This window comes from Polypterus senegalus, chromosome 8 (genome assembly GCF_016835505.1).
Source record: "Polypterus senegalus isolate Bchr_013 chromosome 8, ASM1683550v1, whole genome shotgun sequence".
Taxonomy (NCBI): Eukaryota; Metazoa; Chordata; class Cladistia; order Polypteriformes; family Polypteridae; genus Polypterus; species Polypterus senegalus.
The window spans coordinates 71,117,177-71,133,999 of NC_053161.1; the positions used below are offsets into that span (position 1 = coordinate 71,117,177).

A 16,823-nucleotide genomic window follows, 5' to 3' on the forward strand; every position below is an offset into this window, starting at 1 on the left:
AAATTATTTGTAACAATAATAATTATTACTAAGTATTATTGTCACTTTAATTATCACTGACTTACATTAAACATTTTCTTTTAATATAAACAATCCTATATATTACTTCATTTGTAATTAATGTTATTTTGTATATTTTGTAAAATGCTAATATTTGTTTATAAAAATACCTCTGGATTCAGTCAGTGGCAGTAAATTCCTACTCTGGTGTGCCCACATGTGTATGCCCTATGATGGAATGGCAGTAATATTTGGGTAGGATGCAGCAGCAGATACCCTGAACCGTACACACTTCATTTTGCCATCTATCCACATGGAACTTCATCAACCAATGGCATCAAATGATTTAGAAACAATTCAGTACAACACACGTTGAATATTTCAATGTGTTTTTAATTTCAGACTATAGAAATAAAAGGAGAATTAGAATAATTTACATCCAGACTGTTTTTTCTGGCATGATGTACATCACTTTTAATTACTAGACACTTTTGGCGGTTCCCATGCCTGGATTTTCTTGCGGGTTGTTGAAAATGGCACATACTGACCCGAAGTGCCACTTTGGTTAAATTTATGATTTTCCCAGATAAACTTGCGTGGCACAGGAGGATGGGTAGTGGGTGGTTCTTCAGTCATGCAGTGAAGCCAGCGGTGCCTGCACACATTCAAGTTTGGGGAGGAAATAAAAAACACACATTAAAAAGTAGTAATAACTTCATGAACATATGTAAAAAAAAAAAAAACATATTTACATTAATATGTTCATGTACACACACTTTGTATTCTCTCTTTACACTACAAGAACAACATAAGCCATCATATTTTTATTTCTTTATTATTGTAGGGTCATGAGAAACCAAACCTATCCCAGCAGCAGGCAGTATAAGGCAGAAACCAAGTGCAGACAGAGAGCCAGCCAATCACATGGCAGACTTACTAAGAAATACTTATTCACAAAGGCTGAATTTATCTTTGGAATGTGGGAGTATGCCAAAGTACTATGTCACATTATGCTTAACCAAAGTGTCGCCCAAGCACCTTAAATATAAAAATTAGAATGAAAATTACAAAACCTAAACACTTCATTATGTCATGATAACACATACTGTATTTCATATGGATATCATCATGATATCCTTGCCAAAATACCTGATTCCAGGGACTAGTGAAAGCCTTAGTGAGTTCATCATACCAACTTTTGCTCAGTTTATTTCAAGGAAGTGGATTGCTCCTGACCTGTGTGAACTTCAGCCTGCTTTTCTGCAAGGTGTTTACACTGGCACTCAAATTTTTCAACACAATATCCGTAAAGATGAACAAACCATGGAGTAAGATATGGTGGCCAACCTGCTGTTTGGCTATGTGAAAAACAAATTCTTAAGTAAAGTTTGGCCAAGTACTAAATATTTATTGTACACCTTTTGTCTTAATAGATTACAGGCTGACAAGTTTCAATAACTGTTTGATTGTTGGTGTGCATAAGGGTGGTTCACTATTGAAGATGTTGCAGAATGAATTGGATAGAATATGTTCACTGTGGAACATGTAGCACCAGTGGGTAGCTGAATGAACACACTGATGGAACAGAGACAGGTCCATATAAAGTACTTGAAAAATTAAGGCTAAATTGAGGCTTAAAGGCGATTACAGACCATAGGGCAACACTAACAGAAATCTGTTCTTGGTTAACATTAACTGTTGTGGGACATTAACCTGCACCCCTCAGGTACAATGAAATTCTGTCCTCTGACACCTCAGCAGAGTGCAAAGTCTTGTCTGATGTTATGAACATCCATACTGAGCAGCACAGTGGTGCTTGTCCTCTTTCGGTTATGAGTTTGGTGCACCAAGTCCATAGAATGCCTGAAAAATTTTTTTTGGGGAGTTATATGGGTGACACCTCATCCAGTCTTAGTACCCCTTTGCATCCAATATTATTGGGACAGGCTCCAGTTTACCGTTAACCTGGCCTAGATCAGGGGTGTAGAAAAACAATGGATGGATGTGCCAAAACACTTTACTAATGGATCATTCTCCACCACAGACACCAATTTGACTTACTGATACTGTTTAGCAGTTGGTACCACAGCATCAAATCCTGTGTGTATCTCATATATCCAAGAATATCCTGACTGATTGCTACCTATTGTAACCATCACTATTTAATATCGTAGGTCTGCACACTAACTGATATATGTGCAGTTGTTTCTACACTGTATAGTATATCGTCCATTTTGAATACTGTGTGTTCATACTCCAACTCTGTGGACTGGGCATTGGGCAAGGTTGTGGGGTCCAGCGGCTGTGGGGCATCCGTTTCTGAAGAGAGATTCACTGATCCTGACTTTGCTAGCGATGCTGTGATCTTCGCCGAGTCCATGGAGACTCCGATTAGGGCTCTCTAGAGACTGAGCGAGAAGTCCGAGTGTCTAAGCTTGTGAGTGCCCTGGATAAAAACCAAGACCCAGGCCACTTAGGCACAGCCATCTGCAGTGTGTCTGTCTGCGGAGAGAGTGTTGACATTGTTGAGAGGTTTGCTTACCTCGGCAGCAACATTCATGTCTCTGGTGACTCTCCCTATGAAGTCAGTAGACATTGGGAGAGCATGGGGGATCATGAGGTCGCTGGAAAGAGGTGTATGGCACTCCTGATATCTTTTTAAAAGGAGGAAGGTCCAAGTCTTTAGAGTCCTGGTGCTTCTTGTTTTGCTATATGGATTTAAGACATGGATGCTATCCAGTGATCTGAGACAAAGACTGGACTCCTTTGGTACTGTATCTTTCTGGAGAATCCTTGGGTACCACAGGTTTGACTTTGTCTTGAATGAGAGGTTGCTCATGGTGTCCCAAATGAGGCACACCACCTGCATTGTGAGGGAGTGTCAGTTACGGCACTACGGCCATGTGGTGTGACTCCCCGAGGGTGACCCGGCTTGCAGGATCCTGACTGTTGATGCGCATGTAACACCTGGCTGCGGTACATATATGGTCATTTCTGGAGGGTGGGACTGGACTACGTGTCTGTGGTTGTTTTTTGATGTTGCCAACCAGGATCTTGAGCTGTTTTGTCATGTGGTATGCGCAGCAACATACTGTACCAGTGCATGCTCCCCAACCTGACCTGACTTATCTAGATAAAGAGCATAGAAAACAGATAGGGGACACTTATTTACTATTGCTTCACTCCATTTAATGGAATGCTAATTTTTTTTCATCTGTTACTGACAGAATAAAAAAAACTATTTTATCAATCACACATGGCAAAAACCTAAAACAGAAAATACATTCAATAAAAAAATTGAACTCCAAAGTTATCATAATGAAAGTGTGTTTTATAATTCAAAATCATGTACTACTGTATGCTTAACAGCTTGTACTCTATTGATGACTTGGCTGAATACAACAAAGTGGGGTTTACTTTAAAGGCATCAGAACTCTTTAAACTAAAAAGTGAATCTTGTATTCAAGGATGCCGGTGGAATGTAAGGAGAAGTACATCAAAAACTGAGGTGAAAAGGAACTTTTTATCGCAAAGAATCTAGAATAAAATAGATATTGGAAAAATTTGGCCATGAGCTAAACAAAGAAACCTGATTGAACGGTCTCTTCTCATTCATCAAACTGCTTATGTTCAATAATGGGATTATAAATAAAAAATGCTTTAGATAAACCTATTAACATCAGGATTATCCAATTAATCTACACTACCGAAAAAGTGCTTCTTTCTTTTGGTCAACTTCATTAATAAAATACCCCTCTTTTTAATTTAGAAATATAAACGACTAAAAACATACATGGCGAAAAGAGCCGTATGGAAAAATCCATTGTGACGTTTCCATATACGTACGTACATTGCAAAACCTCAAGTGATGCATGAAAGCTCAAAGCAAAAATAAATGAGGACTCTAGGACACACTAAAGCACAACAGAATGCATTTTAAAACTTTCCTTTACTAAGAAGATGCCAGGCTACAAGAAACTTTTAAAAATACTTTTCTGCATAGCCAGTCACATTAATGTGGGCAACCTACAAGGAGCTAAGCTGTACGATTTAGTAAATACTGGAGGACGTCTGTTTAAATTTTAATTCTTTAACAGATTAAACACACCTATTCCTAAAGAAATGAAAGTTACAAGTCTCTATAACATAACCAAAATGACTTACTTTTAGATCATTTCTTTTTTATGACTTGTTGAATAGTAAAGCTTATTCTAACTTATCTTTTATTTGCTTTTGGACCGAAAGTACCACTGAACATGGAAGAGATGAATGTGCAAACCGAGATGAAAGTATATCTTTCTGATAATCTATAAATGTACTGTATATTTCAGCAAGTAATAATTTTTACCATGTTGGAACTATTGCAAAGTTAACCTAATATGCAATATACAATGAAATATTTTCTTTAATAGGGCATTACTTTCTTTTTTATTAGATGAATGTAACAATGTACAACCACACCCTGTCAAATGACACATTAATAAGTTATAACTTTGTATGGCACTATACATTTTTGGCCAGAAAATACAAAAAAAAAAGTTAAATATCATGATCTATGGCCAGAAACTACACTTAACAAATGAAACTGCCTGGGTTATTAAAGGCAATCCAGGAGCATCACTGAAAAAAAAAAAATGTATTGCCATAATTGCTCCCTGATTTCACCAGAAAGAAATAAAAGTGGCAGAAGCATCCACTAAAATGGAAAATGTCATCAAACGCCAATACAATTGCTTGATCTAGATGTTAGCAAAGTTAACAATGCTAACATCATTGACCAAGGTACGCATTTCTGGCAGAGAAGAGTGGAGATCAATAAAGACAAAGGAAAGATAGAAGTGTTATTATTTGAAGAACAAACACTACAACTTCACATACACTTCAATATACTGTCACACAGCTCCATAAGCAATTGTTTTTGCTTATTTTAATTTTACTAATAGTCAGCTATTTATTACTGTTTATAATGACTACAGGTTCTAAAATTAGCTCACACCTTATTTTCTAGCATTTGTTTTATTGTAAAATTGTTTTATTATTCACAATAACCCATAATCTTTTCACTGTTTGTTACATTTCCTTTGATTATATAATTACTTAAATAGTGTTCCACTTACCATTCTGGCGGTACCATGCTGCCATCGACCTCCCAGACTGTCCTTTTCCCATTCATCTCCATAGTATATATAACCCATCTATGCCGGCCTGACATGAAAGTAACACAAAAATATTGAAAAGATTTTTGAAGGAATTCAAACATTAAATACAAATTTAACATAACTTGTGGTGAATGGAACGTATAGAAAAGTAATATGATAATATATAAAACATAAAGAAGCAGTTATATACATTTGTAACCCAAAAAGATATTTATGCATTGATTTAAAAGAAGAAATGTACAGAGGTTTACCAGAACTAACTTACATTTTTTTATAGTAATAACAAAACACATGTAAATCAGGAGGGAGATTATTAGCTTGATCTGTGTTTATGTAATTTTTTATGAGGTGAGAGACAAAGAGAAACTATGCAGGGAGAAATGCTAGAACATAGAAAAAGACACAAAAATGTGAGATCTAATTTTCCTTTTAAGTTACAAAATGAAATATTCTAGAATTTAAGTAAGCAATGTTTAGAATTTAAAGAATTATAGTCCTCTATATGAACAACTGCAGAAACTGTCTATGAGACAACAGTGACATACATAGTTTATATCAGAGAGGAAAATACTTATGGTCTTATATTTATGGTATACCAGATCAGGGGTTAATGGGGATACATTAATACCTTTTCGCTCTCTCTTCTCCTAATCCTCCAAACAGAAGCCTGCCTATCTCCATCTCTACTTCCAGATCCTATCCTACCACTGACCTCGCTTCTGGTTCCAACCCCTTGGACACACCCCTTCCCGCTCAGCAGCTATAGTACTACGGTGTTGTACCATATTAGCCATTATGGATGTAATGAGAAATCAAAAGAAATTACACCTTTTTATAGGATAACTAAAAAGATTTCAATATGCAAGCTTTTGAGACAACTCAGGCCCCTTCTTCAGGCTAGATATAAAAGCAACCACTTTTCCCTCACTAGCCAGTCCCGTCTTGGACACACTCCGAAGTGACTACTTGGCTACAATGAGATTCATTGCTTTACTTTTCTTCTTAGGATTTCGAATATACAAGGTGGAACACCAAACCTTTTCGTGTCTCTTTTGTCTTTTTTAACAACTGTTAAGACCAAAACTGAAATTTAGGGCCTCAATGCTAAGTCTAGCACATCACACTGAAAACAAGACTCCTACAGTGAAACCAAGTGGCATGAGCATCATGCTTTGGAAATGCTTCTCTGGGGCTACTAATAGTAAATACAAAGACAGAGGAAAGTGGACAGAGCTAAGCAGACACAAAACTTCTAAGAGGACAGAGACTTGAAACATACAGGAAAAGCTGCAACTGCAGTGGCTAAAAAACAAGAAGATTAATATCCTGGACTCACCGGGCCAAAGCCTTTACTCCATTTCAATGGAATATCTGTATAAGAGATTAAAAACTGCTGTCCACAAATGGCTACCACTAATCTTGGTAGAGCTTGAGCACTTCTGCCATGAAGACTGGCCATAAATTCCACTGTCAAGATCTGAAATTCTAATTTACCTCAAAGAGATTCAGAGCCAACAATGGACATTCCAAATATTAACTTGGACCAATTGGGAAACTTATGCTATAAATAATTTTTGGTCTTCCATTTTTAATTTAGAAAAACATCTAGAGATTTTCACTTTGACATTATAGAGTATGTTACAATGATGACTGATGCTGCAACACAACAATATCAAAAACTCTTGAGAGTAAATGCATTTTATAGCCACCTATGCTAATATGCAAGTTTGCAATGTATTTGCAAACTGATCAATGTTGTATTTATTTATTTTTTTTTATATGGCTCATTTTGCATATTGTGAACTGGATAAGCATGTTAGAAAATTGAAGGATACAGGAATATTTATGTATCACTCCACTAGATTAAAAGATGCATTTTTTGTCCATTACCTAAAACAAATCCATTCTGCCGGCTAAAATTATTTTTATAATGATTACATTATTAAAAATGATCTATTTGAAAATAATGAAATACAAAATTAAAGAATTACCAAAGAAATAATATTTATCTTCATAATACTTGTTGCCATATTTGTCTGTTCCAACAAGGGCACCAGTTTTTAGGTCGTTTACTCTGAAAAATAAAATGGAAAAAATTTTCAGAATAATAAACAGTACATGATTTATGCACAACTTCTTAAAAATAAATGCACCATCTGTTTTCATTTTAACATCACCACCATTCCTTATCTCTTACCTTATTCCCACTTTGTTACCCATCATCCAATTAACGGTTTTATTCTCCACTCATTTGTTCTACATGGATCTTTTTCCAAGACTCCAGGCTACAAAGATACTTCATAAAACTGACCTTTTTCTTACTACTTATATTTCCATGATGAATAACATTCCATTTTTGCAATAACATTTTCAAACCTGCTAAATAGGTTCAGAGTGGTTGTGAAAAAAAGGGAAACATCAAGAACAACCCCAATTCCAAGAGTTGGGACACTGTGCAAAATGAAAATAAAAACAGAATGCAATGATTTGCGAATGTCATAAACCCTTATTTTATTCACAATAGAACATAGAAAACACATCAAATATTGAATGTGACACATTTCACCTATATCATGAAAAATATTAGCTATCTCAAATCTCAACTATCTCAAAAAACCTGGGACAGGGCCATGTTTACCACTGTGTAGCATCCCCTCTTCTTTTAACAAAAGTCTGTAAACATCTGGGAACTGAGACCAGTTCTGGATATTTGGAAGAGGAATGTTGTCCCTTTCTTGTCTGATATAGGATTCTAGCTGCTCAACAGTCCTGGGACTCCTTTGTCAAATTTTTCATTTCATCATGCACCAAAATCTTTCAATTGGTGAAACATCTGGACTGCAGGCAGGCCAGTTCAGCACCCGGACTCTCCAGCTGCAAAGCCATGCTGTTCTAATAGATGCAGTATGTAGTTTAGCATTATTTTGCTGAAATATGCAAGGCCTTCCCTCAAAAAGATGTCACCTGGAAGGGAGTATATGTTGCTCTAAAACCTGTATATCCCTTTCAGCATTGATTGTGCCATTCCAGATGTGGACAACCCCAATATCATCAGAAATACAGGCTTTTAAAATAAGTGCGGATACAAGCCGGATGGTCCCTCTATTCCTCAGGCCAAAGGGCAAGAATGTCAAATTCTGACACATCACACCACAAAACAGTTTTCCACTTTGCCTCAGTCGATTTTAAATAAACTTTGGCCCACAGAAGAGGGTGATGTTTTTGGATCATGTTCAGATATGTCATCTTCTTTCTATGATAGAGCTTTACCATTTCAGCCTTGTCCCTTGTACACAGAGATCTCTGCAGATTCTCCAAATCTTTTGACGATATTATGTACTGTAGAGGATGAGATATTCAAAGTCTTTACAATTTTATGTTGTGGAACATTACTCTGAAATTGTTACACAATTTATAGATGCAATATTTGTAGATTGGTGAGCCTCTGCCCATCTTTACTTCTGACAGACTTTGCCTCTCTGAGATGCTCTTTTTATATCCAATCATATTACTGACCTGTTGCCAGTTCACCTAATTAGCTGTAAAATGTTCCTCCAGCTGTTTCTTTTTAGCAGCACTCACTTTTCCAGCCTTCTGTTGCCCCGTCACAACTTTTTTGAGATGTGTTGCTGCCATCAAATTCAAAGCGAGCTAATATTTTTTATGACACAGTAAAATGTCTCACTTTCAATGTTTGACATGTTTTCTATATACTGTTGTGAATAAAATACAGGTTTATGAGATTTGCAAATCATTGCATTGTTTTTATTTACATTTTTGGAATTAGAGTTGTAGATAAAAATGGATTTTAGATTTAAAAACGGAAATATGTGGAATTTAGAGACGGGTTGAACTGTTACAAAACTTCCCAATAAATGAAGCAATTGAATAATCTGTAGTTCTGTCATTCAGATACTATTTTCTAGTTTGTTGTTTTTCAAGTGAATGTAATTCTTTGTAGAAATCCAGTCGTGCCTCTGTTTGTAATAAAAAAAGAGTAATAAAAAAAATTAAAAAACGCATTGGATCCTTGTGGACACTACTGACTCTGAGACAGTTGCTCTTTCTGGAGTGTACCTTTCAACTGATGATTGTGGGAAAAGATATGCAGAACTTCCTTTGGTTTTCCCTAGCGAGTTACCAACACATTCCTGCTTCATCATTTTTCCCCAACCACCTAAAAGTACAATGAGCACAAATCGCACTGTGTAGTCTGCAGCAACAGGCGTAAAGAACAGTGTTTAGTGGTGTAACACATATTGTGAATATTGCAACGCTACTTTCAATTTTATATACACTTCAAAATGATTTTGTACTGAGGGTACATCTACGGTGCATGGGAGTTTGCCCAACCAGTCTACATATGTATTGTGGAGTTCGAAAAGGCGTTTGACCATGTCCCTCGGGGAATCCTGTGAGGGGTGCTCCGAGAGTATGGGGTACCGGACCCCCTGATAAGAGCTGTTCGGTCCTTGTACAACCGGTGTCAGAGCTTGGTCCGCATTGCCGGCAGTAAGTCGAACCCATTTCCAGTGAGAGCTGGACTCCGCCAGGGCTGCCCTTTGTCACTGATTCTGTTCATAACTTTTATGGACAGAATTTCTAGGCGCAGCCAGGGTGTTGAAGGGGTCCGGTTTGGTGGACTCAGGATTGGGTCACTGCTTTTTTCAAATGATTTGTCCTGTTTGCTTCATCAGGCCATGATCTTCAGCTGTCTCTGAATTGGTTCGCAGCCGAGTGTGAAGCGGCTGGAATGGGAATCAGCACCTCCAAATCCGAGACCATGATCCTCAGCCGGAAAAGGGTGGAGTGCCCTCTCAGGGTTGGAGGTGAGATCCTGTCCCAAGTGGAGGAGTTCAAGTATCCCGGGGTCTTGTTCACGAGTGAAGGAAGAATGGAGTGTGAGATTGAAAGGCGGATCGGTGCGGCGTCCGCAGTGATGACGGCTCTGCATTGGTTTGTCGTGGTGAAAAAGGAGCTGAACCGTAAGGCAAAGCTCTCAATTTACCAGTCGATCTACATTCCTACCCTCACCTACGGTCATGAGCTATGGGTAGTGGTCAAAAGAACAAGATCGCGAATAAAAGCAGCTGAAATGAGTTTCCTCCGCAGGGTGTCTGGGCTTTCCCTTAAAGATAGGGTGAGAAGCTCAGTCATCCAGGAGGGGCTCAGAGTAGAGCCGCTGCTCCTCCGAATCGAGAGGAGTCAGATGAAGTGGCTCGGGCATCTGATCAGGATGCCTCCTGGACGCCTCCCTGGTGAGGTGTTCCGGGCACATCCCACCGGGAGGAGGCCCCGGGGAAGACCCAGGACACGCTGAAGGGACTATGTCTCCCGGCTGGCCTGGGAACACCTTGGGATTCCCCCAGAAGAGCTGGAAGAAGTGGCCGGGGAGAGGGAAGTCTGGGCCTCCCAGCTCAAGCTGCTGCCCCCACGACCTCGGATAAGCGAAAGAAAATGGATGGATGGATGGGTACATCTATTTGATAATCTGTGTAATAAAAACAATGTTAACATCAATGTTAACATCAAATAATTGTTGAAAATTCAGCATACACAGTGGAATAAAAATGTAAGCCTCAAAAGAGTTAACCCAATTTGGAGTTGTGGAGGTCCAGAGTCCATGTTATGTTACTTTTCATTGTTTTATTTACTAAATTCGCCCATTTTTTTTCACTTCCTAGATCCTCCCTGTGTGAGTTTGCATGTTCTCCCCATGTCTGTGTGGGTTTCCTTCAGGTGCTCCGGTTTCCTCCCACAGTCCAAAGACATGCAGGTTAGGTGCATTGGCGATTCTAAATTGTCCTTGGTGTGTGTGTGTGTGTGTGCGCAAGCCCTGTGTTGGGCTGGCACCCTATCCAGGGTTTGTTTCCTGCCTTGCACGCTGTGTTGGCTGGGACTGGCTCCAGCAGACCCCCGTGACACTGTAGTTAGGATATAGTGGGTTGGATAATGGATAGATGGACAACCTGATGATCTGTCTGATGCTGCAACTAAAACCAAATATGCTACTCTTGTAAAGCACAGAATGACAGCATACATACAAATGACCTGAAATATTAAAAGAGTAAAACCTAAGGAGAAAAGTACATAAATGAAGCAAAAACAAATACAGAAATGGTGTTCTAAAATCTACCGCTGTAGTAATATTAGCACATGCAGGGTATTGTGAAATCACCAGGATATTCAAGAACTTATAAACATACAGAACTTGATTTGATACAGCACAATGACTACAACACAAAGCTGTCAAAATATACCAAATATTATTAACTACTCCTAGGTGTCTCTCCAGTTGTAGTTTGAACAAGAATAAAAAATCATCTATACTCAGATATGGGGATGAATACTTGAGGAGTAAACCACAAGACAATTATTATATTTTTATATTATGTACATTAAAGAACCATCAACAACAAATCAAATTAATAATATATTGAAAAATTATAAAAGTAGAGTTGAATAAAGCGGACTCTGCAGCTGCGTGAATAAAAAGTATCTCTTCTGGTTAGCGGGAATAGCTCAAAAGTTGATATAAATCTGCGTTTTGTACCTAATAATTGTATGCAAAATTTGGTTGACCTAACTGAAAGTGTACTCAAGTTATCGTGTTTACACACACACACACAATTCCAAAAATGGTATTTTCGGACTCAAGGAAGTCTAAAACTTTGATATTCATCAAAATCTCAAAATCAAATGTTTGAATGATTGTAATACTTTCCCTACGAGAAAGTAAATCAGACTTAGGGAGGTCTAAAAGATCGAGATTCATCAAATTTTTGGATGATTACAATACTTTCCCTATACTTCGTATACGAGAAAGTAAAATGAGTTTCGATAGATAGATAGATACTTTATTAATCCCAAGGGGAAATTTACATACTCCAGCAGCAGCAGCATACTGATAAAGAACAATATTAAAGAGCTTGCCTTCCTCACCAGTTTGTCCAGGCGTAAGCCAATAACAGGAATTTAGTTCTTTATTAAAAATGAACGAAATGTGAAATATACACCATATTAGCTACTACTTTGTCAACATCTTCAGGAATCAAATGGACAAAAGCTTTGTTCCCCCATGAGGATTGCTTTGCATGATACTGCTTGTTATATCTGGAATGCTAAAGTGACACGTTATCAACCAATGTGTCTTACAATGTACCAAGTAGTTAAAGAATGAATCAAAAACAGTAAAGATGGAGAGCACAGACTATATTTACTGGGAAAACTAAAAACCAGGCATTTCTGCTTAAGGCCATGTCACATTACACAACTTTTCCAAGGATTTTCAGTCGTAGACTTCATTTACATCATGTTAGCAGTTAGAAGTCCGTCATGATGGGCTCCTGTACTAGCTGGTCACATACTCTGCCGTGTGCAGCGGCTCACTCCACCAAGTCCATCACTTGATCCTCAATTAGATTTGATTGTCTTTAGAGCCAGCAGTAGTTGTGGCGTGCATGAGAACTAAACCAATACTCACTCATCCGGAAGTACAATACATATAATGTAGTGAACAAGGAATACGGAAAGCAAGTGTTTCAAACCTTCAAAGGAGTGGAAATTTTTTCTGTCTGATATCATGTTTCATGTAGCGCAACTAAAGGGAAAAAGGGGCTAAGGTTGTCACCATACTAGTAAACACTTCATACAGCAGTGGGTCCATCAGGCAGTATGCATATGCTGTCAGGGGCCAAGCTAGCAAGTCAATTCAAGTTTGAGAGCATGCACTGGTACAGTGCATTGCCGCACCCACTACACAATGAAACAACTTGGGATCCGGGTTTGCAACCCCCCCCAGGCAGACACGCGGTCCAGTCCGACCCTCCAGAAATGACCCTCTATCTGCCGCAGCCAGGTGTTATGTGGGCGACACCTTGGCCTGGTCCAGCCACTCGGGTCCTTCCTCCACTCTGCACAGCAATTACGTACCATTGTACAGGCCGGCCATGATATCAAGCAACCTCGAGGGGATCCCGCGAACCCTCAGGATCTCCCATAGATCAACTCGAGTCAAATACTTTGTGAAAATTGACAAAGGCTGCAAAGAAACTCTGACGATATTCGCATTTGCACTCCATGGGAACCCTCAGTGCCAAGATGCGGTCAATGGTAGACTTCTTAGGCGTAAAACCAGACTGTTCCGGTTGCTGGTAGGAGAGCAAGTGATCACGAATCCTATTGAGAAGGACCCTAGCAAGGACCTCACCCTGCACCGAGAGCAGTGTTATCCCCCTGTAGTTGTTGCAATCCAGACGGCCACCCTTCCCTTTCCAGATAGGTACGACAAGTCCTGTTTTCCAGTCAGTTGGGATGATGCAAGTCTCCCAAATGGAAGCAAAGATTGCTTGCAATGCCAGGAGAACAGCCTTACCACCAGCCTGGAGAAGTTCACCCCGGATACCACAATTTGTGCAATTTTAGTGAGATTGGGTGCTTCACAGCTAATTGGAGGATCAGCCTCAAGAACCAAGGACCCAGAGATAGCCAACATCCTAGCTAGAGGATCAGCTTTGAACAACTGCTCAAAGTAGCCAGTCCAGCGGGTCACAACAGCAGGGTCATCCGAAAAGACTGTTCCACCAGCTGCCCTGACTGCGACTCTCCGAGGAACAGATTCAGATGTGCGTAATGCTTCAATTCCTCTGTAAGCAGGACGTGGGTCGCTAGACCACAGACGGTGTGTCACTTGATCACAGATTCCTCTAACAAACGCCTCTTTATCTACCCTCAGAGCCCTCATAGCTGTCCCTCTCAGTTCCCGGTACAGACCAGAGTTGCCATTGAGCCATGCGCTGTGACTCCTCTCAATGATATCCAGGGTGCCTTGTTGAAACACCTCCTTCTGGTACACCGGTAACACCAACACAACCCTCAGCAACCTTCAGGGTCTTGTCACGGAATGTCTCCCACATCACATTAGGATCGTCAGTCGCACCCAAATCTTCAAGTTCCTCACACAAACTGCATACAAACTCATTAGAAACAGCCTGGTCCTGGATGCTGGCCAAGTCCAGGCTCATTTTCCTAGTAGGTGGTAACCTACTGGACCTAAGCTGGATTCTAAGAGTAGCAACAACAAGACTGCGGTCAGAATTCACAAACTGGGCACTTCTGTAGACCCTGCAGTTTTGCAAGTGCCTTCAGCGTCTGCCCACGAGGATGTTTTCGATCTCCTTCACCGCACCACCAGTATTGGAGTACCAAGTCCAAAAATGCGGTTCAGGGTGCTGGAACCAGGATCCAGCAATTTACAGCCCCTGACTTTTTGCAAAGACAAGGAACATAGAGCCACTTTCACCACGGTCACCCGTGGGGACCGAGACAATCCTCATAGCCAGCCCTGCCAGTGCCAGTGGCTGCATTGAAGTCACCCACGACTAGAGGCACCTCGTCAGCACCCATCAACTACTGAGCGAAGCTGCAAATAAAATGTCTCCCTCGCCGAGACATCACTCACCGCGGTCAAAGCATACCCAGAGAGTGCCATAATCTGAGTCACATAAAACACTTGTTGAAAGGAGTGACATCGGACACCATCGGAAGAAGCCAATCCACTTCAGCAACAGCTACTCCTCGAGTATGACAGCCATCGGACCGACCAGACCAATAAAAGGTATATCCACCTACAGAGATCTGGCCAGTCCCCGGTCTATGCACCTCAGAGAGTGCCGCCACCGAAATGCGGAGTTTATGCAGCTCCTCTAAAAGCTGAGGAAAATCATCATCTTGCCGGAGAGACAAGACGTTCCATGCGCCCACCCATATGGGCCACCTCAAATTGGGACCCGAGTGCTGCCGTGCAGCAGGTGACGCCTCAGCACCACACCAGTTCTGAACACCAACAGACCTAACTCTACTGGCTAGCGATACTTTGGAAATCCAAAACTGTGCTGGAAAGTCGTCACAACAGTCCCGTAATTTGACACAAACAGCGATTTTTAGTCATGTAAACTGAGCAATTAGGTCAGCAACTGTCATCAACATTTACATCCTCTCCAAAACAGAACCTGTGTAGTGTGACATTGACTTTTGCTTTTCAACACTGACGATGCTCAGAGTATAAAACATTGTGCATGTATGTACTCTGAAGGAATTAACAATCAGCAAGGTTTGTGCCAGACTGGTTTACTCCACCACTAATCCAGGGTGACTCCTGTGTCCGCAAGGCCTCCAAAGAAAGGTCCAAATCTGCCTTGAACTGAGCCCCATTCACTTGAACTTCTGAACTCTATATTTAATTGGCTAGCCTTTTCCTACCGAAATATAGACATCATATCTGTGATACCACTTTCACTGCGGAGATCTTTAAGTGCCTTTACGGACAGTTTGTTTACTCCAATGCATATTTACAGGAGTTTGTCACCCTAATAGAAAATAGTGTCTTTAAATGCGACAATTCAAGGGCTGACACAAATGCAAATGACAATGAATGCAACTGTCTGCTCATCACCATGCCTCTAAACACAGGTAAATGTATTTAAAGCGCAGGAGGCTGCGTATAAAGGCGCACGCATCTGTAAGCCAAGCATTGTTCAGTAACTAAAGTTAACAACTGTGCATAAGGCCGCCTTAAGCATGCAGCGGTATTTCTGTTGTCTCCGGTTTAGAAGAAGTGCGAACCGACAGCGACCACGTAACCCCGTGCGCGTCATTTAACACATAAGACGCCTTCAGTAAAAGCTACTGACAGTAAAAAGCAACTGCTGACAGCCAGTATTGGATGGTGCAGTAATACGTGGAACTAAAATTCACGCTTTTATGGAAGTTCAGGTAATTTTAAAAAATCCCTTCAGCACGTTAATTTTTGATCATGGGTAACGTGATGTCTTTATCAAATGTATAATTACAAATTATGAACATCTATAACGAATATCACGAAGTAAAAAGGTCAGATTTGACAAGGTTATCAACGCAATAACGCCTTCTACTTTATCTGAATCAAAATGTCAAGTTTTACGCGGGCATTGCAATGGAAATTCAAATGACAGTCAAATTAAAAAAAAAAAATCTTAAACCTGAAGAACTGCAGTAAGGTTCCCCGCAACCCTCCATGACCTCGTAACTGCTCCACGGCTCGCCGAAACACCCGCACGTACTCCGCCATCTTCAGACGGCAGAATGACAATTTCCGGCCCGAGGAAAAGAGTTCCGTATGGAAGCTGGCGGTCCTCAAATCGAACCACTCCAATATCATCAAACGGATTGCCGCCTGCCCAAACAAGTGATTCTGCTAGACGGCACATGTTCGTGAATGACGCCTAAAGAGGCACTTAAAAGACAAGATATATTTACGGGATGACTCTTCCAACCTGGCGTGCTTTTAATTCTGGAGATGCGCACTTACAGCTTAGTACCACAGGATGGGATACGAGCACCGCGAGTACTTCGGTCGAGTTCGTGGTTCCGAATGCACGAGTGTTGTTTTGTTTTTATATTCATCTCTGGGTGATGCTTAGCTAATGAAAAGTATAATGAAACAATTCTGAATTCCCTGGCGCCTTTTGCGCATGCGTACAGCTCTTAACAGTATCCGCGCGCGCAGTAGTTGGATTGCACGTATTAAGTTTTCCAGTTGCTTCCATTTTCTGCGCTTGCATGATTCACTTTGAGGGTCACGATGAGCCACCGCTAAGCATGTTCCCTCTGTGTTTTTATGGGCTC

General features: G+C 40.3%; 1 protein-coding gene across 1 annotated transcript; it reads right to left on the minus strand.

Annotated features, from left to right (window-relative positions):
- Positions 1-372: 372 nt before the first annotated feature.
- Positions 373-16,390, minus strand: ndufa12 (NADH:ubiquinone oxidoreductase subunit A12). Its single transcript, XM_039761255.1, has 4 exons — positions 16,178-16,390; positions 7,151-7,233; positions 5,118-5,205; positions 373-655 (listed from the first exon to the last, which is right to left on the minus strand). The coding sequence occupies exons 1-4, from the start codon at positions 16,354-16,356 to the stop codon at positions 475-477; spliced, it is 531 nt and encodes a 176-aa protein (XP_039617189.1). The 5' UTR covers positions 16,357-16,390; the 3' UTR covers positions 373-474.
- Positions 16,391-16,823: the final 433 nt, after the last annotated feature.